This window comes from Aristolochia californica, unplaced genomic scaffold (assembly GCF_029961685.1).
Source record: "Aristolochia californica isolate CCGP_79_NKW_82.1479 unplaced genomic scaffold, dmAriCali1.0.hap1 SCAF_12, whole genome shotgun sequence".
NCBI classification, from domain to species: Eukaryota; Viridiplantae; Streptophyta; class Magnoliopsida; order Piperales; family Aristolochiaceae; genus Aristolochia; species Aristolochia californica.
In genome coordinates, this window is record NW_027181793.1 from 23,682,949 (window position 1) to 23,699,971 (window position 17,023).

The window sequence follows — 17,023 nt, forward strand, 5'->3', positions numbered from 1 at the left end:
TTAAATATTCTTACTATTTCGTTTGCTCTTTCTATTTGTGTATGTAATCAATCCCAATAATTATTATTTTGAATTTTTTATTATTTTAAAAATAGAATTTAAAATATATAATCGAAAATAAATTAAGAAGCACTTTTATCTAATTAAAAAATAAAAATAGATAAAAATAATTTATCTAATTAAAAATTATAAAATAAATAAATTTGTGATGATTTTATTTTCTCAAATATTACAGAAACATTACGAGGCAACGGTTCTGTCTTTAGAAAAACTGTAAAGAAGCAGATCTGCCAATTTCCGTCACCCGTTTACACTTCCACAAGACCTGCGTATCTCGCCTTCATCACCCGTCTTCACGTCCACCGCCGTGAGCTTCACGAAAGACTCCCCCCAGCCCTGGAAGAAGCTCTCCTGGCCGTTGGAAAACAGCTCCACTTTCTCTTTCGTTCTTCCGCCGCTGAGCAGAGCTGAATCTGATTGAAAAAGCCCTTTTCCGACTAAAAGATTGCGGTAGTACTGGTTGTCAAAGACATGGGACGTCTCCGGATCATTGCTGACGATTGTCGATGAGCTCGCGCCGGCTGGGCATTCGCGTCTTAGTTCTGCTGCGTAGGATTCGTTGAGTGATGGGTCGATGAGCGTTAGCTTGCCTTGTGAGTCTTCTTTGAATCGCTCGCTAAAAGCGCTGCAATGCGCTACTCCGATTGTGTGCGCACCTGTAAGGTTATCTGGTAAGTATGAACCGGAGTGGGCTTACTCGACTGTGAATTTGAATTTTGAGGTTTCTGTTACCTGAGAGTGTCACTAGATCATCGACTGATAACCCCTTGGAGGAGAAGGTTTGTGCCATCTGGTCAAGAGTGAAACTCGTATCAACCATGTTAATTCTTACATTAGAAACTGCAGAAACCCGTCCATCTCTCCTCCCTAAGGGGATCTTTACAGAAGGCCCTCCTGTCTGAAATGAATCATATTGTTCAGTACTCTGTAGAGAAAGCAGCGTACAAGTATAAATTTGAACTGGGAACAACTGAACACCACGAATTTCCAACCAGTTTCAATCGATAATCTCATTCTTAAATAAAATTTTGTAAGAAAAAGCAAGAGAAACCCATAATACTGGTACATTTTGTTAGTTACCCGCAACAATCACACAGAATGTTTCGGTGAGCTACCTTACCATTTCAACGGCGTCTCTAGCTGCCAAAGCAAGAACATCCGCACAAGAAACAGTTCCCGGACAGAAGATTTCAAGCAGCCGCTTGATTCCTTCCACCTCCGAAAACCCTCCAAGAGAAGCATTCGCTGGGTCGCTTCGCTCACTCTCATCTCCTTCCAAAAGTATCGATCCATCGCAACCCTGCTAACATCCACCGAACAGTAAAAAACAAATATTTTGGTCTGGCAATGTCTGTTCTCTTCTCTGATCTCCATGACTCGGGTTTAGTCGTTACTCGTTACCTCTACCATGCAGTCATGGAAGACTAGTCGCAGAAATTTTCCGGGCACAGAAGGGTCCAAGCCAGCCCGCGTTTTGACTGCATCCTTCACGTGTCTTTCGACGTCCGGACAAGAAACCGAATAAAAATCGAAGGAGAGCTTAGCAGGAGAAGAAGAAGAAGAAGAAGAAAGGGAGGATACAGAAAGAAGAAACACCAAAAGAGAAAGATTCATAGGTAGCAGTTCTCAGACCAGGACGGTTGGAAATAAGTTGATCGATCGGTTTCAGACTTTGAGCTCCTTACCGGCGGGGGGATTTTTCTTTTTAAGTGCATGTTCTTCTAATAAGCCCACTGCCGAAGAGCAATAAATTGTTCCACCGGTCTGATCAAAGATTAATTCAATTAAAGGAACCATGGACGACTGAAGATGATGAGCTGGTGGCGAAGTAAATAGGAGTAAATTACACAGAAATGGAAACGCGTTGGAGCATTTAAACACGGAAGAAGTGGAAGCGAAAGAATCAATCATTGATTTATCACAGAGTGAGAGCTCTCATCTGAAAAGCCTGCCAACTGATACGATCATTTTAGTCCTCGAAGGTTTCCTCTGGTGTACAAGGGAGACCTCTGAGCTCCCCCTCCCTCCGCCAAGGAGAAAAGGGTTGGAGACGGGAACCAGCAAATCCGAACCCCCCTTCACTCGCTGAGCACTCGGACAACTCGTACACAAAAAGGAGACTGTTATGTGTACGATTTGAACACAAATCCGGTGTTGGATTTTCGTTAGGCTTTTTTCCAGAATTGACGGTTTTTACAAAATAATTGAAAGATTAACAGCCTACCGGAAAAACCTTCACAAGAAAATGAGAATCTTATCTATCTCTTCCGCTTGAGATAAGAAAGAGTCGCGACAGGCAGTCTTGAGATAGGGCCAAAGTCATGATAGTAGAAGTATCTGGTGGTCGTCTATCGAGTGGTCAGGAAGGGACGCGTGTGTAACCAAGCTCCAGCAGTTTTGATGGAACTTTTTTTTCCAAATGGAGTTTCCTCTCTTTATGATCACATGTACCATCCTGAATTCAGTGCAGAGGAACCATGGCGCTCTCTCAAGCCTTTCTCTCTGATCCCTCTATCACGAACCCATCTACTTTCTCTCCTCAAAATTCCGTGTCAGTGCTCTCTAGATCCATCTATTGCGTTCAAGGACGACGACCCAGAAAACAACTCGTTGTCAAATGCTCTGCAGCTGAAGAAAACGTCCGAATACCCTCTCAAAGAGCAAGAAGATGGGTCTCCTTTTATATACAAGGACGAAAACCCAGAAAAGATGATGCTTTCGAATGCTGTGCAACTGCAGAGATAGCTGCCACAGAAAGTGTGGAGAAAGAAGCTGAGAATGTTTTGTTGCCAGAGGGTGAAGAGGAAAAGATTGTGGGGAAGTATGACTGGAGAGAGGAGTGGTATCCTCTGTATTTGACTGAACAAGTGCCCGACGATGCGCCGCTGGGTCTCTCTGTTTTCGATAAGCAGCTTGTGTTGTACAAGGACGGAGATGGCGTCTTTCGTTGCTACGAAGACAGGTGCCCCCACAGGTATCTCTTCCATCTCCCACGAAGGAGGCTATCTTAATGATTTTTACAGCATACCCTTCAAACCTTAGACTTTAATCTGGATAATTGGGAGTAATAGAATCGTTAATCGAATAGGCAAAATTCAGCATAGAATAACTGAAATAGGTAACTGCATGATTCTTAGACATTCTGGTTCTAATCAGTTTTAGAATTATACCTTTCGACCACTTCCACCAATCGACTTCACCAATGACATGAAAAGAAACAATAACCTTAAGAAAATGGGTAACTCATCGATGAAAGAATTGAGGATCACCAATTTGTTCTAATGCCTCTGATATAATGATAATTTGTAAGCTTTCAAGTTTGCAACTATTTGGCCTTTTGTATTTTCTAATTATTGTATTGAAATATGTTCAGATTAGCTAAACTCTCTGAAGGTCAACTTGTCGATGGAAGACTGGAATGCCTTTACCACGGCTGGCAATTTGAAGGGGATGGCAAATGCGTCAAGATACCTCAGGTCTTATTTCACCTTTCAACTAGTTCTGATTTTCCATTGTCGTTGTGCTTGTTTTACTTAATCTTTACAGCTTAAATAAACTGGAAAGATCTAGTTCAATGTAATACCTCTACTGGGTTCTGAGACTAGCAGCAAGATAGAGATGCTAATCTGGAGTTGACATTTTTCTAATATAATGCCCTGGGGTCAGTACTGGATTGAAAAGAAGGCAAATAATTCTGCTTGGATGAGTTTTGAATGGTATAAATTGTCATGTTATTGAAGTCTACTGTTCTGCTAGTGGCATGGAGGCTGAGTTTCTTTTCTCTCTGTGACTACAGCTTCCAGCAGGAGGGAAAATTCCTCGTGCAGCTTGTGCTAAGGCATATGAAGTAAGAGACTCTCAAGGAGTTATCTGGGTATGGATGTCAGACAAGAAGCCAAATGACCTGAAACTTCCCTGGTTTGAGCACTACAGCAGACCGGGATTCCATGATGTATCTACAATCCATGAACTCCCATATGACCACTCTATACTCCTGGAGAACCTCATGGACCCTGCACATGTCCCTATTTCACATGACAGAACTGACTGGACAGCAAGAAGGGAGGATGCCCAACCGTTGGCCTTCAAAGTAACACATCGCACACAGAGGGGTTTTGCAGGCTACTGGGGTAAGGCTCAAGAACCCAAATTGCTTAACTTCTTAAGGTTTGATGCACCATGTGTGCTTCAAAACAACCGCGAATTCGACGACAAAAATGGGGTGAAGCAATACTTCTCTGCACTCTTCCTTTGCCGACCAACTGGGCAAGGGAAATCCATGCTCATTGTGAGATTTGGAGCTAGTGTTAGATCCCCTCTAGCAAAACTGCTTCCTAAATGGTACTTCCATCAGAATGCTGGTAAGGTTTTTGAGCAGGACATGGGATTCCTTTCATCACAGAACGCAGTCCTAATGAAAGAGAAGTTGCCCACCAAGGAGCTGTACCTCTACTTGAGATCTTCTGACACATGGGTGGCTGAGTACCGGAAATGGATGGACAGGGCAGGTCTTGGAATGCCTTACTATTTTGGACACAACAGCATTTCATTACCTAAAGAACCTGCCATTGTGGAACATGCACCAGCTGGCCTGGGAGCTGGTATTTCTGCTTCCATACCTGCCAAGGGAGGCATAGGAACTATGCATGCCCCAAATCCTGTTAACCGATACTTCCGGCATGTGGTCCACTGCAAAGGTTGTAGAAAGGTTGTGCAAGCTTTTCAAGCTTGGACAAATGCACTTTATGCAATATCCATTGTGTTAGCAGTAGCTGCAGTCTTGGTATCTGGACGACAATGGAAAGCTCTTCTCTTAGTTTCAACGGGCTTGTCCTGTGCTGGAGCTTATGCTTGTGCTAGTGCTATCTCTCTCGTAACAACCAACTTCATCAGGCACCACCGCAGACTCTGAGATGCCACCCTGCATATGAACTGATCAGTAACTGTGAAGGATCAGCTCTAGGAGCCTCCCCAAAACTCCAAAAGGATCAGATTTGTTGAAGAGAAGTCAATTTGTTTCAATCATGTATGGGGCACTGTTAAGCATTGTGATTGTAAACATTGAAATATGGTTTAGACTCTCATTATACTATACCTGGTATATTAACTTCATTCTTTCTTATCCTCTACTATTTTATGATGCTAATAGTAGATTCACATGAAGAGAATGAAACAGTTGGATCAATTTCTAGCGATTGCTGTAAATTCAAACAAGATCAATTTAAGTGAATAAGAGTATTTTTGTAAATTGTAATCATCTTTCTTAACAAAGTGAAGGAGATCGTGTATGATACCGAAGGAGACTTCCAAAAGTCTCTTCATTTATCTCTCTCTTCTCTCTTCTTTATTTTGACCCTTTTTCATGGTATTAGAGCAGATAATCCTGGTTTGAAAGCTCTTAGTTTTTGTGTTCTAACCCTATTAAGGACTCTGACTTCACAAGGAAGAGGTTCTTGAAGGGAGGTATGAAAAGGTCGGCGCTTACGTGTACGTGGCAGCATCTTGTGTTCCAAGCATGACCACGTTAACGACGTTCCAAGTACTGCCACGTCAGAGGAACGATTTGTTGTACTTGTTACAACGTCTTCAGAAAGTTTTAGGAGCTGAGAAAGTCCGAACGATTCCTGACCCTCTCGACTTATCTTCCAATTTCACTTTCTCCTGTCGGTTTTGAATCCTACCCTCAGACATCCGCCTGGTTTGGGAGCTTTTTTATTTCTTTTTGAGTCTGTATACATTCGCCTGGTTTGGGAGCTTTTTTCTTTCTTTTTGAGTCTGTATACATCCTACCTCGGACTTGAACATTGGTCTCAATCTCAAGGTTGGTCAACTACTGATTGTATTTCTCCTTTTTTTTTTTCTTTTTCTTTCTTTCGCAGTTAATTTAAATGAGTTTTGCGAGCAGGGTGGCTTAGCGTTGATTGCCAGAACTCTTATCGTGGTTTTTGAATAATATGATGCTAGGGGATAGATTTTTAAACTAAAATTAGGAGTCATTATTATTTTTGAAATAGGAAGTAAAAAAGAAGAAGCATAGTTTGGCATAGAAATTTCACTTAGAAATTGCAGACTAAATTTGCTCCGAGTGCAACCTTGAATGCTTACCTGGATTGCGTTATTTTGCATTTCTTTCTTATGCATTTTCCCTCATCTCTTCTTTACCCTTCATTCTTATTGCCTTTTGTCAAACAGGAATGAGCGAGCTATGTAATGAATGAAGTTCTTTATTACCGTTGTCACTATCTGTATATATACCTTTATGATCCGCAAAAACTATTACTTAGTGTGTAGCTAAGGTTTTTGTAGTAAATGATTGTTGTTTTCTAGTTTTCCCTTACGAGGAACCTTGTTAACATTATACAGGCTATCTGTTTTTCTTCTCTTTCGTCTATTTGTTCTTCTATTTTCTCTTGTCTAATTTGTTTTGGTTCCTTGTTTTTCTGCTCTAGTTCACACTTGAGGATAGGTCCTGTGCTCATATTTTGTTCTTAGAGGGAGTGAAAACAAGAGGTGCTGATTGAATAATTTATTTATTTTAGAGGTTGAACTTTATTCCGAACCAAACCTTACAAAAATAATTCTTGGGAAGAGGTGTCCTTACAACGAGAGATTGGAGGGATACCCCTTCTTTGGCTCACGAGTCAGCCACACTATTAGCTGATCTCAGGATATTACTCAATGTACATTGAAATTCTGCTACAAAGCTCATGATTTTATGAAAAGCTTGGCAATGCTTCCAAGGAAGGGATTGTGGTTCCAAATGCTTCCAAAATTTTCTGTTGTGCTCTCTACAACCTATTTTTTGGTTTTGTTCATTTCTCAATACAGTTCTTTTTCAACCTAAAAGATTCTGCTATTCACTGTCTGATATCTTATTCTTGTTGTTGTATTATAAGGAAATGGTGGTTGTAGAACCAGCTTCTACTTCAGGCGAAGGTGACAGTGCACAAAATCTTAAAAAGAACAGATCCTTAGACACATCAAAGGACTTAACTGAAGAATTAGGAAGGGAAGGGGAAGGCTTTGAAACTGCCAGTGAAGGTGAAAATGAGAGTGATGGGATGCAACAATCTGAACCTCCTAAAGATGATTCTTTTGAAGATGCATTGACAGAAGAAGAGCTGAACCAGGTCAGTGTAAAATATTGTGCATTTCCACAGTCATTTGTGATGTGATATTTTTTCTCTAGAAATCTATTTCTTTTTTTATGGGTTAAATTTATTTTAAAACGTCTTTTGTGTGAGACTGTTGGATGCTGTTGATGCGGTTCGAACAAGTTATTTCTGTGTGATTTGGTTTATGAAAATTTATCTGAACTATTTTTATCTTCCATAGGAATCATGATATTTTATTTAAGGTTAATGAGGAATTTATTTCTTTATTATGATCATTCTGCTTTATGATTCTGAGGTAATGAATCTCTATTTTCATCCATATTAGCACTTATATGGTTCAAAGAGCACGGTGGAACTTGGCAGCTTGTAAATGAGCTTGTTTAAACTTATTTAAGAAGGAAATGTATAAAGGCTATAGAATGAGCCTTAAGAATGAAAAAAGAACAAGAGAAAGAAGGGAAGGGAAATGAATCGTTGTTATATAAATTGATTGGGTCCTCATACCTGAGAGGTGAGCAGGTTTGGTGGAACTCGGTTTTTGCTGCTGGTTGACTTGGGGTGAAATCATATTGACATACTCTTTTAATAATAAAAAATCAACAATTAAGTTCAAGAGGGTACAAGAAGGACAAAGGAAGGTGGGTCCCATGCCTTTCATCTTCCTTATGCAGTATGGGTAAGGCCCCCACCATCTCCATTGCAGTCTGGAACTTCTCCCACCCTCTTTCTATGTTGCGTAAGAAGGCCCCCCACGTGATACGAACCCGGTTGAACTGGCTAACTCGACTTGGTCAGTTGGGTTTTAACCTTATGACAGGTTTTACAATTTTTTGACCTGGAAAGGGACCAAGTCCGGTTGAACTGGCTGGTTTGGTCCTTTAAGTTGAAGAATCCAATAGAAAGTGGGATTCTCCAACTATATTGTTTACCTCCTAAGCTATTATATAAACTAAACAGTTCATTCTTGAAGAGCCTAGTTAGTTGCTTTAGTAGGAATCACCATATAGATATGTTAGTGATTTGTCATTGTACTATGCTGCATGTTGTATGTATTTGAAATGTACAAATTATTATGATCTTGTGGGTTCCAACTTGGGGAATTGGATTGGGCTAATTAGGTTAATGGCCTAGTAATTTATGTTTCACCAGCTTTAGAGCCTTTAGGTACAAGCTAGGTATCTAAAATGTGGTATTAGCGTAGGTTCCTTGTCTTGTGTTCTAATCCTCAAGGGGTTGACTTATGAAAAAAGTATAAGCGGCCAAAATATAAATCATAACAGGGTAGGATGCATAAAGTCATTTGAAAGACCGCACATAGAGATGGATTGTGCTTCTCATTTAACGAATGATAGAATAGATGTTGAGAAAATCGTGCCTGTTATCTTATCATCCACGCTCTCATAGAAGGAAGAATCAGCTGAATAAGAGTACATCCGACTCTTTCTGGTGTCATATTTGCTTCTGTGAAACACGAAAGCATTAAATTAGGTCATGCATTGATCTTTAAATTATCAAATACTTGTTCAAAGAGTGATGTTGATGAATTTTCTGTGTTGACCACCCTTGTTTCAGCTATTCTTATTTCTCACGAAAATTTCTCACTCCGATGACGATAGAAGATGAGCAGTCAATCTGAGTACGCAACGAAGCATAGTGAAGACCAGAACCACTTTTTTTACCCAGAGATAATACAGTCCACGTACAAAAAATTCCAACCACACTTTCCCACTTTGGATTCTTTAATTCCGTGATTAAGCTTTTAGTGATCATTTTACCAACTAAACAACAGAAACTTCCATTAAATCACAAGAGGACAAATCGACATTGCCTATAATAGGAACTAGAGGAAAACCATCTTCAAGAGAAACCTTCATATCAGTTTTTTTTTTAAGCTATACATGATGACTAGGATCACCTAATAAGCTATGAGATGGACATAGTCTGATGGCTAGAGTAGGGGTTACACTGGAGTCTGTTTAGCATTTTTGTCTGCTAAATTTTCAATAAAGATAATCTTTCTCATTTCCCAAGCAGAGAAGTGGACATGGTTTCTACTTGGACCCGAAAAGGGATGGAGTCCAGTTGAACTGGCCGGTTTGGTACTTTAAAGTTGAAGAATTAAAGACAAAGTGGGACTCTCCAACTGTACTGCTTACCTCCTAAGTTGTTATATAAACTGAACAATTCATTCTTGAAGAGCCTAGTTAGTTGCTTTAGTAGGGAATCACCATATTGATATGTTAATTATTTGTCATGGCAATATGTTGTGTGTTATATGTATGTGCAACTTAAAGTTTGTTATGATCCTATGGATTCCAACCTGGAGCATTGGGTTGGGCTAACTAGGTCAATGCCCTAGTTATTTGTGCTCCATCAGCTTTAGAGCTTTTAGGTATGCACTGGGTATCTAACATTGTGGTATCAGAGTTGGTACCTTGTCTCGTGTTCTAATCTCCAAAAGGTTGACCTATGAAAAGGGGTATATTCTACCAAAGTCAAAGCCATGATAAGGGTGGGAAAGGGTTATTTGATCTAGAGTGAAAGTCATCGTCTTGTCAATAAAAGGGGAACCTAGAAACATGATAGATTGTTGTTGAGCCCGTGGGACCTAACCTGGGGTACTGGTGGTAGGTTGGGCAAACCTAGTATAATATGAGTGTAAGAGCTTAACTTTTTTTTCATTCTATCAACTCTGGAGTTTTTGGCATATCGATTAGGTATTAACGGAAGTTAGTGTTTCTTGTTTCACATATCCCCACTCATATTCTCTCTGGACGGTTCAAATTGTGATTCCTTTCATAATACGATCCCATCCTTTTCTTTTGTCAAGTAACTAATGAGAAAGTTGTTGGGAAGGTCTCATCAGACTTCTAATAGCCTATGTATCACCCACTTAGACTCCTTTGTATAGTTTTAAGTAGTGAAAGATTTTTTCAAGTTTTTTAATAGATTTTAAAAACAGTGACCACTAAGCAGAATCCAATTATTGTGTCTTAATTCTACCACTTTAAAGTATGAGGTATGAATGTTGTGTGGGGTGTCTTATCCTCTTATAGGTGTAAGTGGCAGATCATTTATTTTTAAATACACAGATCCTCTTCTCTCATATAGCCAAATCCTCTTAATAGGGTTAATATTATCTGTTATTATAGAAAGTAGTCCAGCTTCTCAATTTTTTGTTGGTTGTAAAGATTTAGTTGTTTGTCAACACTTTCTAGCAGTGTACTTCCAGCAGTGCATTTGAGTCTTTTTGTTCGTATGTAACCTCGCAGCTGTCCATTTGAGTCATTTTGTTTGTATATAAGCTCATATGCGTCATACTACCATCAGTTTTTCTTTTTTTGTTGTTCCATCTGTTATCTTGCTGTTATAGCTTTCATCCGCAGAGACATCCTATTTGACACCATAATATTTTCTTTGAAGCGGAGAGCTGTAGATCAAGCTAATGATGCAAAGGTGGAGGGTAACAGACTCTTTGGAGCAGGGCAGTATGAAAATGCATTGTACCAGTATGCATGTGCATTACAACTTGCTCCTGAAATGCCTTCGGCAACAGAAATTCTGTCAATATGTCATGCTAATAGTGCTATCTGCTACTTGAAACTGGTAACTTTTTCTGGATACATGCCTTTTGAAAATAGAAAAAGGAAGTTTCCTGTGTAAATATACAAGCTCTGGGAAATTTGTGTTTGCATCTTGAGTAGGATTTCTTTTAAAAGCAATCTTCAACATGTAATTCCATTCACAAACATTGTTGCTGCCTAGGGTAGAGATCTGCCACTGAACTAAAGTATCAATTGGGAATTATTATTCCAGATCATTTTTATAGTCCTTTTTTCTAGTGTTGAATCTGATTTGTTGTCATTGACAATAATAGCTTGTGCTTCCTTGCTGTTACCTCCATCCCCTGTTGTCGTTATTTCCTCGTGTAAGAATACATGATCGTTCTTTTTAGTCTTGTGTGGGAAATAGTTTGAGCTTCACCTCCAATAGTCAGATGATAAAGTTTGTGTTCACGATAAATGGTTTCATTCGCTCCTATGATTGAAGTGTAAGATGTTTAGTGTTTGCCAGTTTGGACATCCTTTTACTTCTATTACCTTACAGTTTTGAATTACTTAGGGAAGGTATGATGACACAGTTAAGGAAGCCACTAAAGCACTGAAGCTGAATCCTTCTTATTTGAAAGCACTGCTTAGGAGGTCAGAGGCTCATGAAAGGCTTGAACACTTTGAAGAGGCCATTGCAGGTATATGCTTAGATGGATGTTGAGTTTTATTTTCTCAATTTTACATTCCCAGGAGTGCGCTTTTAACCCACCCCTGTTACCGTTCTCTCTCTCTCTCTCTCTCTCTGTTATTATCGAGACACTTTCCGGTGGTCATGCTTCAATGGGTTTTACTTGTATATTTTTTCTTGATCTCTCAAGGTCACATGGGCTTTTTAACCTTAAGGTGGAGACCATCATCATATTCTATTCATTTGATTCTATTAATTTGGTAATGGTTCTGCCACTGCAAACCACACTTATTTTCTATCTCTTCTCCTAATATATCTATTTCATATCTGTTTCAAAACTTTTAGACATGAAAAGTATCTTGGAGTTGGACCCCTCACATGATCAAGCCAGGACAGCCATCCGACGCTTAGAGCCATTGGCTGCAGAAAAGCGTGAAAAATTGAAAGAAGAGATGATCGGTATGGTCATTTCTCAGCTCCTATTTCATTTATATTGATACATCTAAATTGGTGCTTGTGCGTCTGATTGTTTCTTGTCATTTATATTTTTTGACATTATTAAAGAGCTCTCTGTCATTTATCTTTTAAATCTGCTTTGGTTATTGCGAAAAGCAAACTGGCTTGCCTATCAAACATCTCGTTTTCATTCGCAGGGAAGTTGAAAGATATGGGCAATTCTGTACTCGGGCGATTTGGGATGAGCGTGGATAACTTCAAAGCTGTTAAAGATCCCAACACTGGATCCTATTCGATCTCATTCCAACGCTAAGTAAATTATGCAAATCCTTATCGTTCATGAAGAAGAAAAGCCAAAAACTGGAAGAATTCGTCTGCTTTTGACTACTTTGAACTAAGGAGATTTAGAGATGCTTTTAACTGTAGCCTTTTGCTTTGGAAGTAGAACTGGGGGAAATACTTGCCAGAATGTAAGTGGGGCTTTGAAGAAGCTAGAGATGATGAATTCTTTTGTCACATCGTGTGTATTTTAGATTACATTCATTTACGAAGAGATTTCATCCAGGTGACACTAATCTAATGTTAGATCCTTTGTTCAGGCAGGAAAATTGGTGTCTTGCATCAAAAAGTAAGATAGATATGAATGACTTATTTCAGATTTTGAGTTCATTTAGCAATCTAATTTGTGAACACTGGAAAAATATCTCTAAATGACCTTTTCTCTGTTGTTGATGGACTTGACTGGCATACATTCTGTGTTAAGAAGTCATGCTTCTCGTTGCAAAAAGAAAGGGAAAGAACAGTCCAACGAACATATCAGAATTTGAGCCATCTCTTCTCTTTCTCTTTGCTAACAACAGCATTTGATGCAGATGCATGAGCTGCCTCAGCATCAGCCAGAGCTTTGAGAGTCTCCTCCAACTTCCTTGAGAAAGCTTCATAAACAGCTTTGTCATTTCGGTTCCTGCTCACCATCTCTCCTAACTTCTCCACTTGATTCCTCAAGTCCTTCACCTCATCATCATAAGCAACCAAAGACCTCCTATCCTCTTTCTTCTCATGTTTCCTCCCCTCAGATCCCTCTCTCTGTTTCTTTCCAGATCCTTGCTGGGATTTAGTATGCATTCCGAGCTGATTATTTATAAAATTGAAAACATCTGGATGATTCTCCTGCTTGGCTTTGGCTGCTCGTACTGCAGTTGCAAACTTCTTTTCTCGCTTTCTTTTGCCACCTCTGCTACACTTTCTACCCTGAGTACCTACAGCGTCCTCTTTTGTTTCCAAAGATTTGACTGCATGATCAAGTGATTGTTTGGGTGGAAGGACTTTCACAGAGACAGGGTCCACCATTCCCTGCCCTGAAATGCCTAATCCCATTCCTTGTCGGAAACCCATGTTGGCCATCATCTTGGAAGCTATACCTCTTGTATGGTGCTCCCAATCAGCGAATACTGTCGTTTCACTCTGGACCCCTCGTTGTGATATTGTGGCCTCTAGAAAGCCTAGACCTTCGTGGGCTACCCCATTTTCAGGGTCTTCTTCATAGCTAGATTCAGAGTCTTCCAAATCTGTCTCATCTTCTTCCTCCTCACACACTAGGTCATACTCAGACAGTGAGAGGGAATCAATCCCAAGACTAACAGAGCTGCCATCATCTCGGAAAACAACCTGGCCCATGCTCAATTTATCATCCCATGACTCAAGTTCTGCATCCTTCCAGATGCCAGCCTGCCTATCTGAGATTGCTAAAAGACTGGATCCAACCAATGATTGTTGCCACACTGTTGGAATATACGGCTTCAATGAAGATACAGAAACACCAACCCCTACATAAAATATATTCACTCAGAATCACTGCAACCTGGAATAATTAAAACTGGTGGCACATATGAACTCCTAAAACTAAACAATTTAAAATATTTAGCATGCTAAGTGAACTCCCTGGGGGAATAATAGCTTGATGGTTGAGTATCAAAAGGACAGAAAAGATCCGTAATAGAGTTGGAGGTAATTTACTGTTTCAGTAATCCAAAGTAAAGATCTTATGACACAGAATTCAAGCACTATTCACTAGTTATTCCTCGAGTGGAAGTACAACTTCTACTTTCAACATGCAATGAAGCTTTAGAAGTCATCAAACAAGGGATTTGGTTCAAGATATTAAATAGAGCCTATACAGATGTAACCCAAACCAAAGATACAAATTGTTGTTCAAGCATGACTGTTAAAGGCTCTAGTTTGCCCCGAGGAACTTGTATTACACAAATCCTTATTGAGGCTTAATCAATCTTCTGGCTAGCAGATCCTTCAAGATACCAACTTCTTTACTGCGAACATCCAAAAACTTTTAGAAAGGCACCTATAATTTTTAATAAGTGGAACTCCCCAATTAGGTTGTGATGCTATCCTGAAGTAACAAAAATTAAAGGTTCTAGTTCACCGCTGGAAACAAGAGATCAGATGACACTCATCCTAGATTAAGGATTACAGAATGAATCATGATAACAGATCCTAGAAGCAACTATATCGACATACCATGTGACAAGCGGCAACTACTACCAAATCGACAACGCTGCTGTAGAAAGAACTTGCAGATCTGCACTTACATGGACGTATGGTCAGTTTTGACATAGTGAAAATTCTGGCTCCTAAGTTCCCAATTAGATAAATGAAAAGAACTAGCAGCATCACAGAATGTAAGTATTCAAGGAGCTAGTGATCAATAGGAAGGAAAGAGGTTTGGAAGTTCTATATTACAAGAAACAAAAGGATTTGTGAAACTGCAAGTAAACATACAGGTCAGAAGCAATTTTTTTCTTCCTTTTCCAAAAGTTAATTTTTTTACCAGAAGTAGACATTTCAGCCTGTTCATAAACCCAGGCATGAAAATTTTACTGTTCCAAAGTTTGTTAATTACATTGTACGTCATAAATTGCATTTCGCCTTCTGTCTTGACCATTTAGACTCCTTAACCTATGTTGTTTCCTAGTGTAAATCCATTTAAGGCATGCCTTTTGGTCTGCCATGTGGCTAGAAAAGGACAATCAAGACAATTGTTTAGAAGCTCGATATTGCAAGGTGAAAATCCTGATTCTCTATCCCCAAAGAATTTCCAAATGGCAAATTCAAGCACATCGGGTACTCCAGAGGAATAACAGTAAAGAATGTAATTTATGCTTTATAAAACTAAAACTAAATTTAACAAACAGGACAATACTGCATACTCACCATCATGCTCTCAGATGTAGGCGTAAGAAAGGAGATCCTTGCAGAAACATCACTATTGAAGCCAATTATGTGGCCATTGTACCATCGCCCATCTGTGTGACGAAATCTACATTTTGAGCCAACGGAAAAGCTTTTGTCTTCCAATGGTTCCAGTTGAACCTGATTGCAGTCAAGAAGCTCTACTTGACGATCCTTGGATGGAGATCCAAGACAGCTTTTGTCTTCCAACGGTTCAAGTTGAACCTGATTCGTGTCAAGAGGCTCCACTTGGTGATCCTCAGACGAAGAATCAAGACATTGTCCCAGCATAGAATCTGTTTCCCTCAGTAAGCGCAAACGTTTCAGATGAAGGAGTCCCTCTTCTGCATCTTTGATTGCCTCAAGAAGCTCGTCGTGAACCTTTAAGAATATAGACATCAAAATTTTACCAACTTCAAAGTGGTACTACTTTCAAAAAGAATAACTTCATAATAATAATTTTAATATAGGGCTTCAAAAAATAGATAGCCATAATCCAATGGGGAAAAATGCAACATAAGGATCACTGAAGCATATAAGACTCCTATCTACTAGAGACTCATGAAGTACAGAAATACTCCTCAGAGAAAAAGTAGCAGATAACCAAACATGTACTATCCCTTCAGGCCACAACGTAGCATACTTCTCACCTCCCATACAAAGCATTTTCTACGATGCACAAAAAGTGTTCCTTGCTTTAAAACCACAGCTACCAGATTCACAAGGCAGCCAGCAAAGAACCCTTTTTAGGAATAAAAGATGTTCCAAATCCTATTAAGGTTTCGTGTTCATCAATTTCTCATCTACATAATATTCCTAACAACGAGTCCAGAAAGTACAAACATACTTACATGCAAATGCGACAAAAAATCCCAACTTGAAGGTAAACAGAAAACCCGGTAAATAACGAGGATGAACCCACCTACCGAGATAAGTTCAGAATTTTCGGGATCCGAAAGCAGAGCTTCCTTGACAACAGTCAGAGACTCTTTCTGTTCTTCTAATTGAAGCTCTAACTGCTGCTCAAATGCCCTCTCCTCGCTGTTGGCACCCATTAAAAAAAGTCCAAAGGTGGAATTCGCGGGAACCAGCGCCTAAAGGAAGACAGCAATTTTTCCCCGATTACATCATTAAAGACGAGACGAGAGGAAAGGGAGAGGGAGCCCCAAGTCCGGAATCTTCGATGCGCACTCGGCACTGCCTTGCCTGCAACATGGTGGAGACCGAAGAGGATTTTGAAGCGGGCTAAAATCAACAGGGTTGCAACTTATACGGATAGGGTCTCAGACTCGGTTCAAATCGTTTTAATTCGCCCCAGTTAACTCGGCTTGAGAAAATGAGACGACTTACATTCCCTCTCACTTTCCCAGGGAAAGTACTTTACATTAGAATCCACTTTCCCTCCGCACTAACCCCCCCTCAGGTAATCCTGGTCGCCTAGTGAGAGCTTCAAACTATAAGCCGTTCAGACAGCAACGTACCGGAGCTTTCTTCCGGTTATGATTGGCTTCAAGAAGTCTTCGACGGTCGGTCGCCAATCTTCGTACAACTCCCTGTATCTTAATAATCCCTCGACGGAGATCAAGCACAACCGGAGCAGCTGTGAAGGTGGAGAGCTCGTTGCTAATTTGGGCCTTCAACTGTGCCGCAGCAAATCTGTTGTTGCTTGCGGCAAGAAAAATGTCATACCCGTCGACGGCCGTCGCTCGAGGAGGAGAACACTATCCAATTTTCCTGTATAGAACTAGTGAATATGACTGAATAAACTATGTGACCCGGTGAAAAAAACACTTCTCCTTTTTGTTGAACTGAAGCAAAATACCCCTGACATTCTTAATTGTTCAGATCCGACATCTTAATGGCTTGCCCAGTAACTGGGAAGAGAAAATGAGGAAGACGCAGAGACT

At 39.9% G+C, this 17,023-nt stretch overlaps 4 protein-coding genes across 7 annotated transcripts; 2 read left to right on the forward strand and 2 right to left on the reverse strand.

Annotated features, from left to right (window-relative positions):
• Window positions 1-217: 217 nt before the first annotated feature.
• On the reverse strand, window positions 218-7,677 carry LOC137945600 (peroxidase 18-like). Of its 3 annotated transcripts, XM_068791543.1 has the most exons (5): window positions 7,607-7,677; window positions 1,462-1,624; window positions 1,181-1,360; window positions 793-958; window positions 218-716 (listed from the first exon to the last, which is right to left on the reverse strand). In XM_068791543.1, exons 1-5 carry the CDS (start codon window positions 7,675-7,677, stop codon window positions 301-303), a joined length of 996 nt encoding a protein of 331 aa, XP_068647644.1. In that variant the 3' UTR covers window positions 218-300. The 3 variants fall into 3 exon arrangements, with proteins under 3 accessions (XP_068647644.1, XP_068647643.1, XP_068647642.1); XM_068791542.1 differs by lacking the exon at window positions 7,607-7,677 and having other exon boundaries at window positions 1,462-1,716; XM_068791541.1 differs by lacking the exon at window positions 7,607-7,677 and having other exon boundaries at window positions 793-985; window positions 1,462-1,716.
• On the forward strand, window positions 2,506-5,172 carry LOC137945919 (protein TIC 55, chloroplastic). The gene is made up of 3 exons (XM_068792016.1): window positions 2,506-3,034; window positions 3,434-3,536; window positions 3,857-5,172. Exons 1-3 carry the CDS (start codon window positions 2,538-2,540, stop codon window positions 4,970-4,972), a joined length of 1,716 nt encoding a protein of 571 aa, XP_068648117.1. The 5' UTR covers window positions 2,506-2,537; the 3' UTR covers window positions 4,973-5,172.
• LOC137945601 (uncharacterized) lies at window positions 5,685-12,505 on the forward strand. The gene is made up of 6 exons (XM_068791544.1): window positions 5,685-5,881; window positions 6,957-7,190; window positions 10,599-10,781; window positions 11,298-11,424; window positions 11,760-11,873; window positions 12,068-12,505. Exons 2-6 carry the CDS (start codon window positions 6,960-6,962, stop codon window positions 12,181-12,183), a joined length of 771 nt encoding a protein of 256 aa, XP_068647645.1. The 5' UTR covers window positions 5,685-5,881; window positions 6,957-6,959; the 3' UTR covers window positions 12,184-12,505.
• LOC137945599 (zinc finger CCCH domain-containing protein 18-like) lies at window positions 12,505-16,489 on the reverse strand. 2 transcript variants are annotated; one of them, XM_068791539.1, is made up of 4 exons: window positions 16,043-16,489; window positions 15,099-15,497; window positions 14,406-14,466; window positions 12,505-13,696 (listed from the first exon to the last, which is right to left on the reverse strand). In XM_068791539.1, the coding sequence occupies exons 1-4, from the start codon at window positions 16,169-16,171 to the stop codon at window positions 12,687-12,689; spliced, it is 1,599 nt and encodes a 532-aa protein (XP_068647640.1). In that variant the 5' UTR covers window positions 16,172-16,489; the 3' UTR covers window positions 12,505-12,686. The 2 variants fall into 2 exon arrangements, with proteins under 2 accessions (XP_068647640.1, XP_068647641.1); XM_068791540.1 differs by having other exon boundaries at window positions 16,039-16,117.
• Between the last annotated feature and the right edge of the window lie 534 nt (window positions 16,490-17,023).

What these genes read in the sequence shown, in the direction of transcription:
- LOC137945600 (XM_068791541.1), bottom strand. Translation starts at nt 1,674, where the DNA reads ATGAATCTTTCTCTTTTGGTGTTTCTTCTTTCTGTATCCTCCCTTTCT. An exon ending in TCCATGACTGCATGGTAGAG is followed by an intron (nt 1,361 to 1,461) that starts GTAACGAGTAAC and finishes GGATGTTAGCAG; the next exon opens with GGTTGCGATGGATCGATACT. An exon ending in CTAGAGACGCCGTTGAAATG is followed by an intron (nt 986 to 1,180) that starts GTAAGGTAGCTC and finishes CTTTCTCTACAG; the next exon opens with AGTACTGAACAATATGATTC.
- LOC137945599 (XM_068791539.1), bottom strand. Translation starts at nt 16,171, where the DNA reads ATGGGTGCCAACAGCGAGGAGAGGGCATTTGAGCAGCAGTTAGAGCTT. An exon ending in AAAATTCTGAACTTATCTCG is followed by an intron (nt 15,498 to 16,042) that starts GTAGGTGGGTTC and finishes ATATTCTTAAAG; the next exon opens with GTTCACGACGAGCTTCTTGA. An exon ending in TAGTTGCCGCTTGTCACATG is followed by an intron (nt 13,697 to 14,405) that starts GTATGTCGATAT and finishes TATTTTATGTAG; the next exon opens with GGGTTGGTGTTTCTGTATCT.
- LOC137945919 (XM_068792016.1), top strand. Translation starts at nt 2,538, where the DNA reads ATGGCGCTCTCTCAAGCCTTTCTCTCTGATCCCTCTATCACGAACCCA. An exon ending in GAAGACAGGTGCCCCCACAG is followed by an intron (nt 3,035 to 3,433) that starts GTATCTCTTCCA and finishes AAATATGTTCAG; the next exon opens with ATTAGCTAAACTCTCTGAAG. An exon ending in AATGCGTCAAGATACCTCAG is followed by an intron (nt 3,537 to 3,856) that starts GTCTTATTTCAC and finishes CTGTGACTACAG; the next exon opens with CTTCCAGCAGGAGGGAAAAT.
- LOC137945601 (XM_068791544.1), top strand. Translation starts at nt 6,960, where the DNA reads ATGGTGGTTGTAGAACCAGCTTCTACTTCAGGCGAAGGTGACAGTGCA. An exon ending in CAGAAGAAGAGCTGAACCAG is followed by an intron (nt 7,191 to 10,598) that starts GTCAGTGTAAAA and finishes TTTTCTTTGAAG; the next exon opens with CGGAGAGCTGTAGATCAAGC. An exon ending in ATTGAAAGAAGAGATGATCG is followed by an intron (nt 11,874 to 12,067) that starts GTATGGTCATTT and finishes TTTCATTCGCAG; the next exon opens with GGAAGTTGAAAGATATGGGC.